Consider the following 19973-nt stretch of genomic DNA (forward strand, 5'->3'; position numbering starts at 1 on the left):
TGGAGTGTGATGGTGGAGTGTGATGGTGGAGTGTGATGGTGGAGTGTGGTGATGGAGTGTGGTGATGGAGTGTGATGATGGAGTGTGATGATGGAGTGTGATGGTGGAGTGTGATGGTGGAGTGTGATGATGGAGTGTGATGATGGAGTGTGATGGTGGAGTGTGATGGTGGAGTGTGGTGATGGAGTGTGGTGATGGAGTGTGATGATGGAGTGTGATGATGGAGTGTGATGGTGGAGTGTGATGGTGGAGTGTGATGGTGGAGTGTGATGGTGGAGTGTGATGGTGGAGTGTGATGGTGGAGTGTGATGGTGGAGTGTGGTGATGGAGTGTGGTGATGGAGTGTGATGATGGAGTGTGATGATGGAGTGTGATGATGGAGTGTGATGGTGGAGTGTGATGATGGAGTGTGATGATGGAGTGTGATGGTGGAGTGTGATGGTGGAGTGTGATGATGGAGTGTGATGATGGAGTGTGATGGTGGAGTGTGATGGTGGAGTGTGGTGATGGAGTGTGGTGATGGAGTGTGATGATGGAGTGTGATGATGGAGTGTGATGGTGGAGTGTGATGGTGGAGTGTGATGGTGGAGTGTGATGGTGGAGTGTGGTGATGGAGTGTGATGATGGAGTGTGATGATGGAGTGTGATGGTGGAGTGTGATGGTGGAGTGTGATGGTGGAGTGTGATGGTGGAGTGTGGTGATGGAGTGTGGTGATGGAGTGTGATGATGGAGTGTGATGATGGAGTGTGATGGTGGAGTGTGATGGTGGAGTGTGATGGTGGAGTGTGATGGTGGAGTGTGATGATGGAGTGTGATGGTGGAGTGTGATGGTGGAGTGTGATGGTGGAGTGTGATGATGGAGTGTGATGGTGGAGTGTGATGGTGGAGTGTGATGGTGGAGTGTGATGGTGGAGTGTGGTGATGGAGTGTGATGGTGGAGTGTGATGATGGAGTGTGGTGATGGAGTGTGATGGTGGAGTGTGATGATGGAGTGTGATGATGGAGTGTGATGGTGGAGTGTGATGGTGGAGTGTGATGGTGGAGTGTGATGGTGGAGTGTGATGGTGGAGTGTGATGATGGAGTGTGATGATGGAGTGTGATGATGGAGTGTGATGATGGAGTGTGATGGTGGAGTGTGATGGTGGAGTGTGATGGTGGAGTGTGATGGTGGAGTGTGGTGATGGAGTGTGATGATGGAGTGTGATGGTGGAGTGTGATGGTGGAGTGTGATGGTGGAGTGTGATGGTGGAGTGTGGTGATGGAGTGTGATGATGGAGTGTGATGATGGAGTGTGATGATGGAGTGTGATGATGGAGTGTGATGGTGGAGTGTGATGATGGAGTGTGATGGTGGAGTGTGATGATGGAGTGTGATGATGGAGTGTGATGATGGAGTGTGATGGTGGAGTGTGATGATGGAGTGTGATGATGGTCCTGCAGGAGGTCAAGTGGGTGGAGGAGAAGCAGTTGTTGTACCAGAGGAACCAGCAGTTGGTGGACAAGGTGCGTCTCTATCCTGAATGTTGTGTTTCAGACCCTCATGCTGCTGTCCAGTTCTCCTAAGAAGAGTGAAGGAAGAAGTCCTGACATCTTTGTTTTAGATCAAGCAGATGGAGGCACAAGAAGTCAATCTGAAAAACCACATCCAAGATGTCCGAGACCAAAACGAACTACTGGAGTTCCGAATCTTAGAGCTGGAGGTGAGAAGAATTGAGATGAAATATGAAAGAGGTGGCCGACAGAAAGATGTTGACCAGGTTGACATCCATATTCCCACTGTGGACTGTGTTACATCCACAGTGCACTACACTGTTACATCCACAGTGCATTAGACTGTTACATCCACAGTGCACTACACTGTTACATCCACAGTGCATTAGACTGTTACATCCACAGTGCACTACACTGTTACATCCACAGTGCATTAGACTGTTACATCCACAGTGCACTACACTGTTACAGCCACAGTGCATTAGACTGTTACATCCACAGTGCACTACACTGTTACAGCCACAGTGCATTAGACTGTTACATCCACAGTGCACTACACTGTTACAGCCACAGTGCATTAGACTGTTACATCCACAGTGCACTACACTGTTACATCCACAGTGCATTAGACTGTTACATCCACAGTGCACTACACTGTTACATCCACAGTGCATTAGACTGTTACATCCACAGTGCACTACACTGTTACAGCCACAGTGCATTAGACTGTTACATCCACAGTGCACTACACTGTTACATCCACAGTGCATTAGACTGTTACAGCCACAGTGCATTAGACTGTTACAGCCACAGTGCATTAGACTGTTACATCCACAGTGCACTACACTGTTACATCCACAGTGCATTAGACTGTTACATCCACAGTGCTTTAGACTGTTACATCCACAGTGCCTTAGACTGTTACATCCACAGTGCACTACACTGTTACATCCACAGTGCACTACACTGTTACAGCCACAGTGCATTAGACTGTTACATCCACAGTGCACTACACTGTTACATCCACAGTGCACTACACTGTTACATCCACAGTGCATTAGACTGTTACATCCACAGTGCACTACACTGTTACATCCACAGTGCATTAGACTGTTACATCCACAGTGCACTACACTGTTACATCCACAGTGCATTAGACTGTTACATCCACAGTGCACTACACTGTTACATCCACAGTGCATTAGACTGTTACATCCACAGTGCACTACACTGTTACATCCACAGTGCATTAGACTGTTACATCCACAGTGCACTACACTGTTACAGCCACAGTGCATTAGACTGTTACATCCACAGTGCATTAGACTGTTACATCCACAGTGCACTACACTGTTACATCCACAGTGCATTAGACTGTTACATCCACAGTGCACTACACTGTTACAGCCACAGTGCATTAGACTGTTACATCCACAGTGCACTACACTGTTACAGCCACAGTGCATTAGACTGTTACATCCACAGTGCACTACACTGTTACAGGCACAGTGCATTAGACTGTTACATCCACAGTGCACTACACTGTTACATCCACAGTGCATTAGACTGTTACATCCACAGTGCACTACACTGTTACATCCACAGTGCATTAGACTGTTACATCCACAGTGCATTAGACTGGTACATCCACAGTGCATTAGACTGTTACATCCACAGTGCATTAGACTGTTACATCCACAGTGCATTAGACTGTTACAGCCACAGTGCATTAGACTGTTACATCCACAGTGCATTAGACTGTTACAGCCACAGTGCATTAGACTGTTACATCCACAGTGCATTAGACTGTTACGGCCACAGTGCATTAGACTGTTACATCCACAGTGCATTAGACTGTTACGGCCACAGTGCATTAGACTGTTACGGCCACAGTGCATTAGACTGTTACGGCCACAGTGCATTAGACTGGTATATCCACAGTGCATTAGACTGGTACATCCACAGTGCATTAGACTGGTACATCCACAGTACATTAGACTGTTACATCCACAGTGCATTAGACTGGTACATCAACAGTGCATTAGACTGGTACATCAACAGTGCATTAGACTGTTACATCCACAGTGCATTAGACTGGTACATCCACAGTACATTAGACTGTTACATCCACAGTGCATTAGACTGTTACATCCACAGTGCATTAGACTGTTACATCCACAGTGCATTAGACTGGTACATCCACAGTGCATTAGACTGGTACATCCACAGTGCATTAGACTGGTACATCCACAGTGCATTAGACTGTTACAGCCACAGTGCATTAGACTGTTACATCCACAGTGCATTAGACTGTTACAGCCACAGTGCATTAGACTGGTGCATCCACAGTGCATTAGACTGGTACATCCACAGTGCATTAGACTGGTACATCCACAGTGCATTAGACTGTTACAGCCACAGTGCATTAGACTGGTACATCCACAGTGCATTAGACTGTTACAGCCACAGTGGATTAGACTGTTACAGCCACAGTGCATTAGACTGGTACATCCACAGTGCATTAGACTGGTACATCCACAGTGCATTAGACTGGTACATCCACAGTGCATTAGACTGTTACATCCACAGTGCATTAGACTGTTACAGCCACAGTGGATTAGACTGGTACAGCCACAGTGCATTAGACTGTTACATCCACAGTGCATTAGACTGGTACATCCACAGTGCATTAGACTGTTACAGCCACAGTGGATTAGACTGTTACATCCACAGTGCATTAGACTGTTACATCCACAGTGCATTAGACTGTTACAGCCACAGTGGATTAGACTGGTACAGCCACAGTGCATTAGACTGTTACATCCACAGTGCATTAGACTGGTACATCCACAGTGCATTAGACTGTTACAGCCACAGTGGATTAGACTGTTACATCCACAGTGCATTAGACTGTTACAGCCACAGTGGATTAGACTGTTACAGCCACAGTGCATTAGACTGTTACAGCCACAGTGGATTAGACTGTTACATCCACAGTGCATTAGACTGTTACAGCCACAGTGGATTAGACTGTTACAGCCACAGTGCATTAGACTGTTACATCCACAGTGCATTATAAGACTTTACAACACACTTTTGTGCTTAGTCATCTTGAACTTCTTGGTATGCAATACGGATGTTAGTGTTTTTCTTTCATTTTATTTGTAAATAGTGCAATCATCATATGTATTATTTATTTTCCTGCACAAATGGTTTCCCCATTGTGGGATGAATGTCTGTCCATCTACAAGTCATGTGACCACTTGTTTGTGGCACAGGAGAGGGAGTGGCGCTCACCTGCCATCAACTTCCAACAAGTCCACTTCCCAGAATGCCTCAGTCCTTTGCAGATCTACTGTGAGGCAGAGGGAGTTACTGTACGTCACACTCGGAAATGCTGTCTTTACCATGTCAACCCTTCAAAATAAGATCAGTTGTCTTGTATTTCTTCAGGACATTGTGATCAGTGATCTCATGAAGAAGTTGGACATTCTAGGAGATAACGCCGTAAGTGTATGTTCATTTTATTTTGTAAATATATATTTATTGACCACTTTGAAACTTATTCTCTCGTGCTGACTTCCTGCAATGTTCTTACTAATGTTTGCATGTTCATTTTATTTTGTAAATATATATACATATATATACACTACTGTTCAAAAGTTTGGGGTCACCCAAACAATTTAGTGTTCGAGCCTTCATTTCTAAGAACAAGAATAGACTGTGGAGTTTCAGATGAAAGTTCTCTTTTTCTGGCCATTTTGAGCGTTTAATTGAGCCCACAAATGTGATGCTCCAGAAACTCAATCTGCTCAAAGGAAGGTCAGTTTTGTAGCTTCTGTAAGGAGCTAAAGTGTTTTCAGATGTGTGAACATGATTGCACAAGGGTTTTCTAATCATCAATTAGCCTTCTGAGCCAATGAGCAAACACCATTAGAACACTGGAGTGATAGTTGCTGGAAATGGGCCTCTATACACCTATGTAGATATTGCACCAAAAAGCAGACATTTGCAGCTAGAATAGTCATTTAGCACATTAGCAATGTATAGAGTGTATTTCTGTAAAGTTAAGACTAGTTTAAAGTTATCTTCATTGAAAAGTACAGTGCTTTTCCTGCAAAAATAACCACATTTACATGTGACCCCAAACTTTTGAACACTAGTGTATATATATATATACATACAGTGGTGATCAAAAGTGTACATACACGTGTAAAGGACATGATGTCATGGCTGTCTTGACTTTACAATCATTTCTACAAGTCTTATTTTGTTGTGATGTAGTGATTGGAGCACATACTTGTTGTTGTTGTTGTGATGTAGTGATTGGAGCACATACTTGTTGTTGTTGTTGTGATGTAGTGATTGGAGCACATACTTGTTGTTGTTGTTGTGATGTAGTGATTGGAGCACATACTTGTTGTTGTTGTTGTGATGTAGTGATTGGAGCACATACTTGTTGTGATGTAGTGATTGGAGCACATACTTGTTGCTCACAAAAAACATTCATAAAGTTTGCTTCTTTTATGAATTTATTATGGCTCTACTGAAAATGTGCTGGGTCAAAAGTATACATACAGCAATGTTAATATTTGCTTCCTTGGCAAGTTTACCTGCAATAAGGCGCTTTTGGTAGCCATCCACAAGCTTCTGCTTGAATTTTTGACCACACCACAAAATTGCTGCAGTTCAGCTAAATGTGTTGCTTTTCTGACATGGACTTGTTTCTTCAGCATTGTCCACAAGTCAGGACTTTGGGAAGGCCATTCTAAAACCTTCATTGTAGCCTGATTTAGCCATTCCTTTACCACTTTTGAGGTGTGTTTGGGGTCATTGTCCTGTTGGAACACCCAACTGCGCCTATATATATATGTATGTATATATATATATATATATATATATATATATATATATATATATATATATATATATATATATATAGTGAACACTTTGAAACGTATTCTCACATGTTGACTTCCTGTTTGCCATATTTCTTGTTGACTTCCTAATGACTTGTCGTTGTGTCCTGTAGAACTTGTCCAATGAGGAGCAGGTGGTCGTGATTCACGCCAGGACTGTTCTTACTCTGGCAGAGAAGGTACACACACACACACACACACACACACACACACACACACACACACAGCTTGTAATACGGTGAGATAACAGTCGTCCAATGATGTCACTTCCCAGTGGTTGGAGTCCATTGAAGTAACAAAGTCTGCACTGCGGCAGAAGATGTTGGACATTGAAAGTGAGAAGGTAGAAAGGTCTTCTAGAGATGCTCTTCAATTTATTTGTGTTGCCACGGATGGAAGTGCAAGAAGTTTCTGGAAGAATGTATCTGACGCTGGACCCTGGGTCTATGGTAGGATTTGTTCAGCAAGCAGAAGGGCTACCTGGATGAAGAGCTGGACTTTAGGAAGCGCTCCATGGATGAAGGTCACAAGGTAAGTTGGACTCTGCGAACCTTCACCATCCCTGCTGCTGCAAGCATCTCCTGATGGACACAGAGGATCCTGGAGCTGGAGGCCATGCTGTACGAGGTGCTTGAACAGCAGGAGCACCTGGGGATGGACAAGGTGAAGAATGCTTGTGTGACGGAGGAGCAGAGAGAAGCTCTCCAGAGGGCCAAGGACCAATGGAAACGTGCTGTGATGTGCGAGCTGAGGGAGCGAGATGCTCAGATCCTCAAAGACCGAATGGATCTGCTGCAAGTCACACAACAGGTGAGCAAACATCTCCTCCAAGGCTGCCTTTCTTCTTCAACCTCAAATGTGTCACTCCTAGAGGAACAAAGACTTGGAGGAAGTCGTGGAAGCTCAGAAACGACAGATGCAAGAGTTGGAGGAGAAGTTTCTCTTTCTCTTTTTATTCTTCTCTCTGGCCTTCATCCTCTGGTCCTAACATCCGCTGGTAAGTTGTTGTCTTCAAGGTTAGTCTTCTTGTCTTTCTGTGTTAGAAAAGTGGAACATTCCAGTAATATTGTTGTCTTCAAGGTTAGTCTTCTTGTCTTTCTGTGTTAGAAAGTGGAACATTCCAGTAATATTGTTGTCTTCAAGGTTAGTCTTCTTGTCTTTCTGTGTTAGAAAGTGGAACATTCCAGTAATATTGTTGTCTTCAAGGTTAGTCTTCTTGTCTTTCTGTGTTAGAAAAGTGGAACATTCCAGTAATATTGTTGTCTTCAAGGTTAGTCTTCCTGTCTTTCTGTGTTAGAAAAGTGGAACATTCCAGTAATATTGTTGTCTTCAAGGTTAGTCTTCTTGTCTTTCTGTGTTAGAAAAGTGGAACATTCCAGTAATATTGTTGTCTTCAAGGTTAGTCTTCTTGTCTTTCTGTGTTAGAAAGTGGAACATTCCAGTAATATTGTTGTCTTCAAGGTTAGTCTTCTTGTCTTTCTGTGTTAGAAAAGTGGAACATTCCAGTAATATTGTTGTCTTCAAGGTTAGTCTTCCTGTCTTTCTGTGTTAGAAAGTGGAACATTCCAGTAATATTGTTGTCTTCAAACTTAGTCTTCTTGTCTTTCTGTGTTAGAAAGTGGAACATTCCAGTAATATTGTTGTCTTCAAGGTTAGTCTTCTTGTCTTTCTGTGTTAGAAAGTGGAACATTCCAGTAATATTGTTGTCTTCAAGGTTAGTCTTCTTGTCTTTCTGTGTTAGAAAGTGGAACATTCCAGTAATATTGTTGTCTTCAAGGTTAGTCTTCTTGTCTTTCTGTGTTAGAAAAGTGGAACATTCCAGTAATATTGTTGTCTTCAAGGTTAGTCTTCTTGTCTTTCTGTGTTAGAAAAGTGGAACATTCCAGTAATATTGTTGTCTTCAAGGTTAGTCTTCTTGTCTTTCTGTGTTAGAAAGTGGAACATTCCAGTAATATTGTTGTCTTCAAGGTTAGTCTTCTTGTCTTTCTGTGTTAGAAAGTGGAACATTCCAGTAATATTGTTGTCTTCAAGGTTAGTCTTCTTGTCTTTCTGTGTTAGAAAGTGGAACATTCCAGTAATATTGTTGTCTTCAAGGTTAGTCTTCTTGTCTTTCTGTGTTAGAAAGTGGAACATTCCAGTAATATTGTTGTCTTCAAGGTTAGTCTTCTTGTCTTTCTGTGTTAGAAAGTGGAACATTCCAGTAATATTGTTGTCTTCAAGGTTAGTCTTCTTGTCTTTCTGTGTTAGAAAGTGGAACATTCCAGTAATATTGTTGTCTTCAAGGTTAGTCTTCTTGTCTTTCTGTGTTAGAAAGTGGAACATTCCAGTAATATTGTTGTCTTCAAACTTAGTCTTCTTGTCTTTCTGTGTTAGAAAGTGGAACATTCCAGTAATATTGTTGTCTTCAAGGTTAGTCTTCTTGTCTTTCTGTGTTAGAAAGTGGAACATTCCAGTAATATTGTTGTCTTCAAACTTAGTCTTCTTGTCTTTCTGTGTTAGAAAGTGGAACATTCCAGTAATATTGTTGTCTTCAAGGTTAGTCTTCTTGTCTTTCTGTGTTAGAAAGTGGAACATTCCAGTAATATTGTTGTCTTCAAACTTAGTCTTCTTGTCTTTCTGTGTTAGAAAGTGGAACATTCCAGTAATATTGTTGTCTTCAAACTTAGTCTTCTTGTCTTTCTGTGTTAGAAAAGTGGAACAGTCAACAAATGTTTGTTTTCTTCCATGTTGTTTTGGTTTGTGAAGCCCTTTGAGGTTCTTGCGATGACTTGAATAAAGGGATTGATTTAGAAAGAAATAAGAAATAAGGTGTGAGTGACAGCTGGTGTCACGTTAGCAACGATGACCTTTTAGTTTGTGCTTTTGTCTTCCAGCCTCGCTCGTCCCGCAGCTGAACGTCGGGCCAATCAGAAGCCGGCTGACCTGCCAGCTCCCAGAAGGCCGAGAGCAGGTGATGATGTGAGGGGACTGCTGTCATGTCACAAGTACTTGGAAAGGTGCAAATAAAGTGACTCAAAGGACGTTGTGAATGTCTGCCATCTTGGAAAGGGCGTTGTGAATGTCTGCCATCTTGGAAAGGGCGTTGTGAATGTCTGCCATCTTGGAAAGGTGCTGAGGTGTTGGAACCTTCGAGTGTGTTCCAGAGTTTCATTTGCACTTTGCTGCTGCTGGGAAGATTATTCCTGAGTTGTCTGCTCGTGTAGCAGAGATCTTCAACCATTTCCTCAAAAACAAAGAACTTGTTCTAATATTTGGACCCTTTGATTGCCCCTCAGTAGGACGACATACTCTTAACCTATTTACCTGGCCAGCCATGTCCTACTTTGGTGGAAACGCTTTTATTGACCCTCCCCCAACACTAACTCTCTAGTGCAATTACTTTGTCACTTTTATTGACCCTCCCCCAACACTAACTCTCTAGTGCAATTACTTTGTCACTTTTATTGACCCTCCCCCAACACTAACTCTCTAGTGCAATTACTTTGTCACTTTTATTGACCCTCCCCCAACACTAACTCTCTAGGACAATGACTTTGTCACTTTTATTGACCCTCCCCCAACACTAACTCTCTAGTGCAATTACTTTGTCACTTTTATTGACCCTCCCCCAACACTAACTCTCTAGGACAATGACTTTGTCACTTTTATTGACCCTCCCCCAACACTAACTCTCTAGTGCAATTACTTTGTCACTTTTATTGACCCTCCCCCAACACTAACTCTCTAGTGCAATTACTTTGTCACTTTTATAGACCTTCCCCCAACACTAACTCTCTAGTGCAATTACTTTGTCACTTTTATTGACCCTCCCCCAACACTAACTCTCTAGTGCAATGACTTTGTCACTTTTATTGACCCTCCCCCAACACTAACTCTCTAGGACAATGACTTTGTCACTTTTATAGACCTTCCCCCAACACTAACTCTCTAGTGCAATTACTTTGTCACTTTTATTGACCCTCCCCCAACACTAACTCTCTAGTGCAATGACTTTGTCACTTTTATTGACCCTCCCCCAACACTAACTCTCTAGGACAATGACTTTGTCACTTTTATTGACCCTCCCCCAACACTAACTCTCTAGGACAATGACTTTGTCACTTTTATTGACCCTCCCCCAACACTAACTCTCTAGGACAATGACTTTGTCACTTTTATAGACCTTCCCCCAACACTAACTCTCTAGGACAATGACTTTGTCACTTCTATTGACCCTCCCCCAACACTAACTCTCTAGTGCAATGACTTTGTCACTTTTATTGACCCTCCCCCAACACTAACTCTCTAGTGCAATTACTTTGTCACTTTTATTGACCCTCCCCCAACACTAACTCTCTAGGACAATGACTTTGTCACTTTTATAGACCTTCCCCCAACACTAACTCTCTAGTGCAATTACTTTGTCACTTTTATTGACCCTCCCCCAACACTAACTCTCTAGTGCAATTACTTTGTCACTTTTATTGACCCTCCCCCAACACTAACTCTCTAGGACAATGACTTTGTCACTTTTATAGACCTTCCCCCAACACTAACTCTCTAGTGCAATTACTTTGTCACTTTTATTGACCCTCCCCCAACACTAACTCTCTAGTGCAATGACTTTGTCACTTTTATTGACCCTCCCCCAACACTAACTCTCTAGGACAATGACTTTGTCACTTTTATTGACCCTCCCCCAACACTAACTCTCTAGGACAATGACTTTGTCACTTTTATTGACCCTCCCCCAACACTAACTCTCTAGGACAATGACTTTGTCACTTCTATTGACCCTCCCCCAACACTAACTCTCTAGTGCAATGACTTTGTCACTTTTATTGACCCTCCCCCAACACTAACTCTCTAGTGCAATTACTTTGTCACTTTTATAGACCTTCCCCCAACACTAACTTTCTAGTACAATGACTTTGTCACTTTTATAGACCTTCCCCCAACACTAACTTTCTAGTACAATGACTTTGTCACTCTTCCGTGATTATTGGTGATGAGTAAATTGTCAAAGAAAGCCATGAGCTGGGGGTCCATGGACGTGATAAGCGCGGACCCTTTGTGTTGATTGGTGCTCCAATGTCACATGATATCAATCATTGAAAAGGTCATTTGATGAAGATTGCTGGTTTGTTCCACATGTTTTCTTTCTACTAATTATTTGGACTCAGGTTATTGGGTCAAATGCCAGGATGTGTACATTACAGTTATCATGTATTATTTGTCTTACTTCAGATGGAAACGTGACATTCTTTCAGGAGCACTTTAAATGCCAAAAAGTATACATAAAAGAAGTATTAAACATATCACATGATGATAATAATAAACACAAACTTGATATTTTTTAGAACTGTTACTCTTTCTTATTACCGAGTACGACACCCAACTTTCGTACATGAAGGTACGTATTCAACATGAAGAATTTAATACTTACAATATGAACGATTCAACATTGAAAATATATAAGTAAGACTAATTATTGAATATTAAGAATATACGAATGAGTAAAGATTCAATATTAAGACTATATGAACAATTATACATTGAATATTAAGAATGTATGATGGATTTAACATTAAATATTAAGACTATATGAACGGTTAAACCTAATTTGAAAGATGGTCTATTGCTGTTGCTGTATGGCCAGTGATTATAGACTGATATCATCAGGTAATAGACTGATATCATCTATTGCTGTATGGCCAGTGATTATACAGGTAATAGACTGATATCATCAGGTAATAGACTGATATCATCTATTGCTGTATGGCCAGTGATTATAGACTGATATTATCAGGTAATAGACTGATATCATCAGGTAATAGACAGATATCATCTATTGCTGTATGGCCAGTGATTATACAGGTAATAGACTGATATCATCTATTGCTGTATGGCCAGTGATTATAGACTGATATCATCAGGTAATAGACTGATATCATCAGGTAATAGACAGATATCATCTATTGCTGTATGGCCAGTGATTATACAGGTAATAGACTGATATCATCAGGTAATAGACAGATGTCATGTATGGCCAGTGATTATACAGGTAATAGACTGATATCATCAGGTAATAGACAGATATCATGTATGGCCAGTGATTATACAGGTAATAGACTGATATCATCAGGTAATAGACAGATATCATGTATGGCCAGTGATTATGGAGTGTGGAATGAAGGACTTCTTGAATCCAACACTGTGAACTCTGGGATTCCATCTCTTCTCACACCCTTGATTTATCTTCATCTCTTTTGAAAAAAACATCTATTAAGTCTTTTTGTGATCCTCAGCCTCTATTAGTATTGTAATGACACTCTGCTGCCACCTGCTGGCAAACATGTCGCAGTCGTAGCAATAACCACTCCAACTTTAGACATCATTTCCGGTTTAGCCAATGCACTTTCAAAGTAAAAGCCGCTCCAACCTAATTTGAGTTTGAGTTTATTTGGATCATGCAAGCATACAACATGATACATCACACATGCATGCATACAACATGATACATCACACATGCATGCATACAACATGATACATCACACATGCAAGCATACAACATGATACATCACACATGCATGCATACAACATGATACATCACACATGCATGCATACAACATGATACATCACACATGCATGCATACAACATGATACATCACACATGCATGCATACAACATGATACATCACACATGCATGCATACAACATGATACATCACACATACAACATGATACATCACACATACAACATGATACATCACACATGCATGCATACAACATGATACATCACACATGCATGCATACAACATGATACATCACACATACAACATGATACATCACACATGCATGCATACAACATGATACATCACACATGCATGCATACAACATGATACATCACACATGCATGCATACAACATGATACATCACACATGCATGCATACAACATGATACATCACACATGCATGCATACAACATGATACATCACACATGCATGCATACAACATGATACATCACACATGCATGCATACAACATGATACATTACACATGCATGCATACAACATGATACATCACACATGCATGCATACAACATGATACATCACACATGCATGCATACAACATGATACATCACACATGCATGCATACAACATGATACATCACACATGCAAGCATACAACATGATACATCACACATGCATGCATACAACATGATACATCACACATGCATGCATACAACATGATACATCACACATGCATGCATACAACATGATACATCACACATGCATGCATACAACATGATACATCACACATGCATGCATACAACATGATACATCACACATGCATGCATACAACATGATACATCACACATGCATGCATACAACATGATACATCACACATGCATGCATACAACATGATACATCACACATGCATGCATACAACATGATACATCACACATGCATGCATACAACATGATACATCACACATGCATGCATACAACATGATACATTGCACATGCAAGCATACAACATGATACATCACACATGCATGCATACAACATGATACATCACACATGCATGCATACAACATGATACATCACACATACAACATGATACATCACACATACAACATGATACATCACACATGCATGCATACAACATGATACATCACACATGCATGCATACAACATGATACATCACACATACAACATGATACATCACACATGCATGCATACAACATGATACATCACACATGCATGCATACAACATGATACATCACACATGCATGCATACAACATGATACATCACACATGCATGCATACAACATGATACATTACACATGCATGCATACAACATGATACATCACACATGCATGCATACAACATGATACATCACACATGCAAGCATACAACATGATACATCACACATGCATGCATACAACATGATACATCACACATGCATGCATACAACATGATACATCACACATGCATGCATACAACATGATACATCACACATGCATGCATACAACATGATACATCACACATGCATGCATACAACATGATACATCACACATGCATGCATACAACATGATACATCACACATGCGTGCATACAACATGATACATCACACATGCATGCATACAACATGATACATCACACATGCGTGCATACAACATGATACATCACACATGCAAGCATACAACATGATACATCACACATGCATGCATACAACATGATACATCACACATGCATGCATACAACATGATACATCACACATGCATGCATACAACATGATACATCACACATGCAAGCATACAACATGATACATCACACATGCATGCATACAACATGATACATCACACATGCATGCATACAACATGATACATCACACATGCATGCATACAACATGATACATCACACATGCATGCATACAACATGATACATCACACATGCATGCATACAACATGATACATCACACATGCATGCATACAACATGATACATCACACATGCGTGCATACAACATGATACATCACACATGCATGCATACAACATGATACATCACACATGCCTGCATACAACATGATACATCACACATGCAAGCATACAACATGATACATCACACATGCATGCATACAACATGATACATCACACATGCATGCATACAACATGATACATCACACATGCATGCATACAACATGATACATCACACATGCATGCATACAACATGATACATCACACATGCATGCATACAACATGATGCATCACACATGCATGCATACAACATGATGCATCACACATGCATGCATACAACATGATACATCACACATGCATGCATACAACATGATACATCACACATTCAAGCATACAACATGATACATCACACATGCATGCATACAACATGATACATCACACATGCATGCATACAACATGATACATCACACATGCATGCATACAACATGATACATCACACATGCATGCATACAACATGATACATCACACATGCATGCATACAACATGATACATCACACATGCATGCATACAACATGATACATCACACATGCATGCATACAACATGATGCATCACACATGCATGCATACAACATGATGCATCACACATGCATGCATACAACATGATACATCACACATGCATGCATACAACATGATACATCACACATTCAAGCATACAACATGATACATCACACATGCATGCATACAACATGATACATCACACATGCATGCATACAACATGATACATCACACATGCATGCATACAACATGATACATCACACATTCAAGCATACAACATGATACATCACACATGCATGCATACAACATGATACATCACACATGCATGCATACAACATGATACATCACACATGCATGCATACAACATGATACATCACACATTCAAGCATACAACATGATACATCACACATGCATGCATACAACATGATACATCACACATGCATGCATACAACATGATACATCACACATGCAAGCATACAACATGATACATCACACATGCATGCTTACAACATGATACGTCACACGTGCATGCATACAACATGATACATCACACATGCGTGCATACAACATGATACATCACACATGCATGCATACAACATGATACATCACACATGCAAGCATACAACATGATACATCACACATGCATGCATACAACATGATACATCACACATGCATGCATACAACATGATACATCACACATTCAAGCATACAACATGATACATCACACATGCATGCATACAACATGATACATCACACATGCATGCATACAACATGATACATCACACATGCATGCATACAACATGATACATCACACATGCATGCATACAACATGATACATCACACATTCAAGCATACAACATGATACATCACACATGCATGCATACAACATGATACATCACACATGCATGCATACAACATGATACATCGCACATGCAAGCATACAACATGATACATCACAATTTCCAGTTTGTCTTTTCAACATGTTGGAAAAGGAGTAGGAAGAAGCAGAGCTTATTTATTCTACCCCTTTTCTTTACATAACAGTTGCTAAAACTTTTTGTTCACTTCCTGTTCACAATTTATTCACAATAAACTCCATAAGTAATCACAATAGAAATAAATAAATAAATAATAGTAATAATTTAATAATAATAACTGGTGAAGTAAGTCATATTTCATATGATGAGATAAGTGAGATTACTTTAAGAATGAATGAATGGATGGATGAAATAAATTGAGAATGTTTGTCATGGTTCTTCTTCTTTGTACTTTGTAAACACTTGAAGTTTGAAGAGTTTCTTCAAGTGGATCATATTAGTACATTCTACTAATGTACATTAGTACATTCTACTAATGTACATTAGTACATTCTACTAATGTACATTAGTACATTGTTTGATTGCTTTGCTTCATCCATTCCATCATTTAATTCCACATAGACTTTCTTGGCGATTCCAACACTACATTTTGTGAGATGCTCATTCATGTACACATTTGTTCCATTCAGCTTCTTTCCCTGTCTCAGCAGTGCCATTTTAGATTTTCTGTTTACGAGTTTCACGAGCACGACTGGAGTGGTGTTGTTGTTTCTTCCGTTCAGTGGGAAGCATGTTTCCATGGTATTAATGTCAGTTTCACGAGCACGACTGGAGTGGTGTTGTTGTTTCTTCTGTTCAGTGGGAAGCATGTTTCCATGGTATTAATGTCAGTTTCACGAGCACGACTGGAGTGGTGTTGTTGTTTCTTCCGTTCAGTGGGATGCATGTTTCCATGGTATTAATGTCAGTTTCACGAGCACGACTGGAGTGGTGTTGTTGTTTCTTCTGTTCAGTGGGATGCATGTTTCCATGGTATTAATGTCAGTTTCACGAGCACGACTGGAGTGGTGTTGTTGTTTCTTCCATAGTGGGATGCATGTTTCCATGGTATTAATGTCAGTTTCACGAGCACGACTGGAGTGGTGTTGTTGTTTCTTCCGTAGTGAGATGCATGTTTCCATGGTATTAATGTCAGTTTCACGAGCACGACTGGAGTGGTGTTGTTGTTTCTTCCGTTCAGTGGGAAGCATGTTTCCATGGTATTAATGTCAGTTTCACGAGCACGACTGGAGTGGTGTTGTTGTTTCTTCCGTAGTGGGATGCATGTTTCCATGGTATTAATGTCAGTTTCACGAGCACGACTGGAGTGGTGTTGTTGTTTCTTCCGTTCAGTGGGAAGCATGTTTCCATGGTATTAATGTCAGTTTCACGAGCACGACTGGAGTGGTGTTGTTGTTTCTTCCGTAGTGAGATGCATGTTTCCATGGTATTAATGTCAGTTTCACGAGCACGACTGGAGTGGTGTTGTTGTTTCTTCCGTTCAGTGGGAAGCATGTTTCCATGGTATTAATGTCAGTTTCACGAGCACGACTGGAGTGGTGTTGTTGTTTCTTCTGTTCAGTGGGATGCATGTTTCCATGGTATTAATGTCAGTTTCACGAGCACGACTGGAGTGGTGTTGTTGTTTCTTCCGTAGTGAGATGCATGTTTCCATGGTATTAATGTCAGTTTCACGAGCACGACTGGAGTGGTGTTGTTGTTTCTTCCGTAGTGAGATGCATGTTTCCATGGTATTAATGTCAGTTTCACGAGCACGACTGGAGTGGTGTTGTTGTTTCTTCCGTAGTGAGATGCATGTTTCCATGGTATTAATGTCAGTTTCACGAGCACGACTGGAGTGGTGTTGTTGTTTCTTCCGTTCAGTGGGAAGCATGTTTCCATGGTATTAATGTCAGTTTCACGAGCACGACTGGAGTGGTGTTGTTGTTTCTTCTGTTCAGTGGGAAGCATGTTTCCATGGTATTAATGTCAGTTTCACGAGCACGACTGGAGTGGTGTTGTTGTTTCTTCCGTTCAGTGGGATGCATGTTTCCATGGTATTAATGTCAGTTTCACGAGCACGACTGGAGTGGTGTTGTTGTTTCTTCCGTTCAGTGGGATGCATGTTTCCATGGTATTAATGTCAGTTTCACGAGCACGACTGGAGTGGTGTTGTTGTTTCTTCCGTAGTGAGATGCATGTTTCCATGGTATTAATGTCAGTTTCACGAGCACGACTGGAGTGGTGTTGTTGTTTCTTCCGTTCAGTGGGAAGCATGTTTCCATGGTATTAATGTCAGTTTCACGAGCACGACTGGAGTGGTGTTGTTGTTTCTTCCGTAGTGAGATGCATGTTTCCATGGTATTAATGTCAGTTTCACGAGCACGACTGGAGTGGTGTTGTTGTTTCTTCCGTAGTGAGATGCATGTTTCCATGGTATTAATGTCAGTTTCACGAGCACGACTGGAGTGGTGTTGTTGTTTCTTCCGTTCAGTGGGAAGCATGTTTCCATGGTATTAATGTCAGTTTCACGAGCACGACTGGAGTGGTGTTGTTGTTTCTTCCGTAGTGGGATGCATGTTTCCATGGTATTAATGTCAGTTTCACGAGCACGACTGGAGTGGTGTTGTTGTTTCTTCCGTTCAGTGGGAAGCATGTTTCCATGGTATTAATGTCAGTTTCACGAGCACGACTGGAGTGGTGTTGTTGTTTCTTCCGTAGTGAGATGCATGTTTCCATGGTATTAATGTCAGTTTCACGAGCACGACTGGAGTGGTGTTGTTGTTTCTTCCGTTCAGTGGGAAGCATGTTTCCATGGTATTAATGTCAGTTTCACGAGCACGACTGGAGTGGTGTTGTTGTTTCTTCCGTTCAGTGGGAAGCATGTTTCCATGGTATTAATGTCAGTTTCACGAGCACGACTGGAGTGGTGTTGTTGTTTCTTCCGTAGTGAGATGCATGTTTCCATGGTATTAATGTCAGTTTCACGAGCACGACTGGAGTGGTGTTGTTGTTTCTTCCGTTCAGTGGGAAGCATGTTTCCATGGTATTAATGTCAGTTTCACGAGCACGACTGGAGTGGTGTTGTTGTTTCTTCCGTTCAGTGGGAAGCATGTTTCCATGGTATTAATGTCAGTTTCACGAGCACGACTGGAGTGGTGTTGTTGTTTCTTCTGTTCAGTGGGATGCATGTTTCCATGGTATTAATGTCAGTTTCACGAGCACGACTGGAGTGGTGTTGTTGTTTCTTCCGTTCAGTGGGATGCATGTTTCCATGGTATTAATGTCAGTTTCACGAGCACGACTGGAGTGGCGTTGTTGTTTCTTCCGTTCAGTGGGATGCATGTTTCCATGGTATTAATGTCAGTTTCACGAGCACGACTGGAGTGGTGTTGTTGTTTCTTCTGTTCAGTGGGATGCATGTTTCCATGGTATTAATGTCAGTTTCACGAGCACGACTGGAGTGGTGTTGTTGTTTCTTCTGTTCAGTGGGAAGCATGTTTCCATGGTATTAATGTCAGTTTCACGAGCACGACTGGAGTGGTGTTGTTGTTTCTTCCGTTCAGTGGGAAGCATGTTTCCATGGTATTAATGTCAGTTTCACGAGCACGACTGGAGTGGTGTTGTTGTTTCTTCCGTAGTGAGATGCATGTTTCCATGGTATTAATGTCAGTTTCACGAGCACGACTGGAGTGG

The 19973-nt window shown here is 41.2% G+C and overlaps 1 protein-coding gene across 7 annotated transcripts in view; it reads left to right on the forward strand.

Annotated features, from left to right (window-relative positions):
* jakmip3 (Janus kinase and microtubule interacting protein 3) overlaps positions 1-11752 on the forward strand; it is a 46720-nt gene extending 34968 nt beyond the window's left edge. For 5 of the 7 annotated variants that reach the window (XM_062030586.1, XM_062030584.1, XM_062030587.1 and 2 more), the window contains 10 exons: positions 1442-1504; positions 1603-1701; positions 4771-4869; positions 4946-5005; positions 6525-6590; positions 6686-6754; positions 6865-6942; positions 7006-7221; positions 7283-7408; positions 9285-11752. In XM_062030586.1, the coding sequence (XP_061886570.1) occupies positions 1442-1504; positions 1603-1701; positions 4771-4869; positions 4946-5005; positions 6525-6590; positions 6686-6754; positions 6865-6942; positions 7006-7221; positions 7283-7399 (867 nt within the window). In that variant the 3' untranslated portion in view covers positions 7400-7408; positions 9285-11752. The remainder of the gene's footprint in view (positions 1-1441; positions 1505-1602; positions 1702-4770; positions 4870-4945; positions 5006-6524; positions 6591-6685; positions 6755-6864; positions 6943-7005; positions 7222-7282; positions 7409-9284) is intronic. The other 2 variants (XM_062030585.1, XM_062030590.1) reach the window with 1 other exon arrangement.
* The last annotated feature ends 8221 nt before the right edge of the window (positions 11753-19973 follow it).

This window comes from Entelurus aequoreus, linkage group LG21, assembly GCF_033978785.1.
Source record: "Entelurus aequoreus isolate RoL-2023_Sb linkage group LG21, RoL_Eaeq_v1.1, whole genome shotgun sequence".
Classification (NCBI taxonomy): domain Eukaryota; kingdom Metazoa; phylum Chordata; class Actinopteri; order Syngnathiformes; family Syngnathidae; genus Entelurus; species Entelurus aequoreus.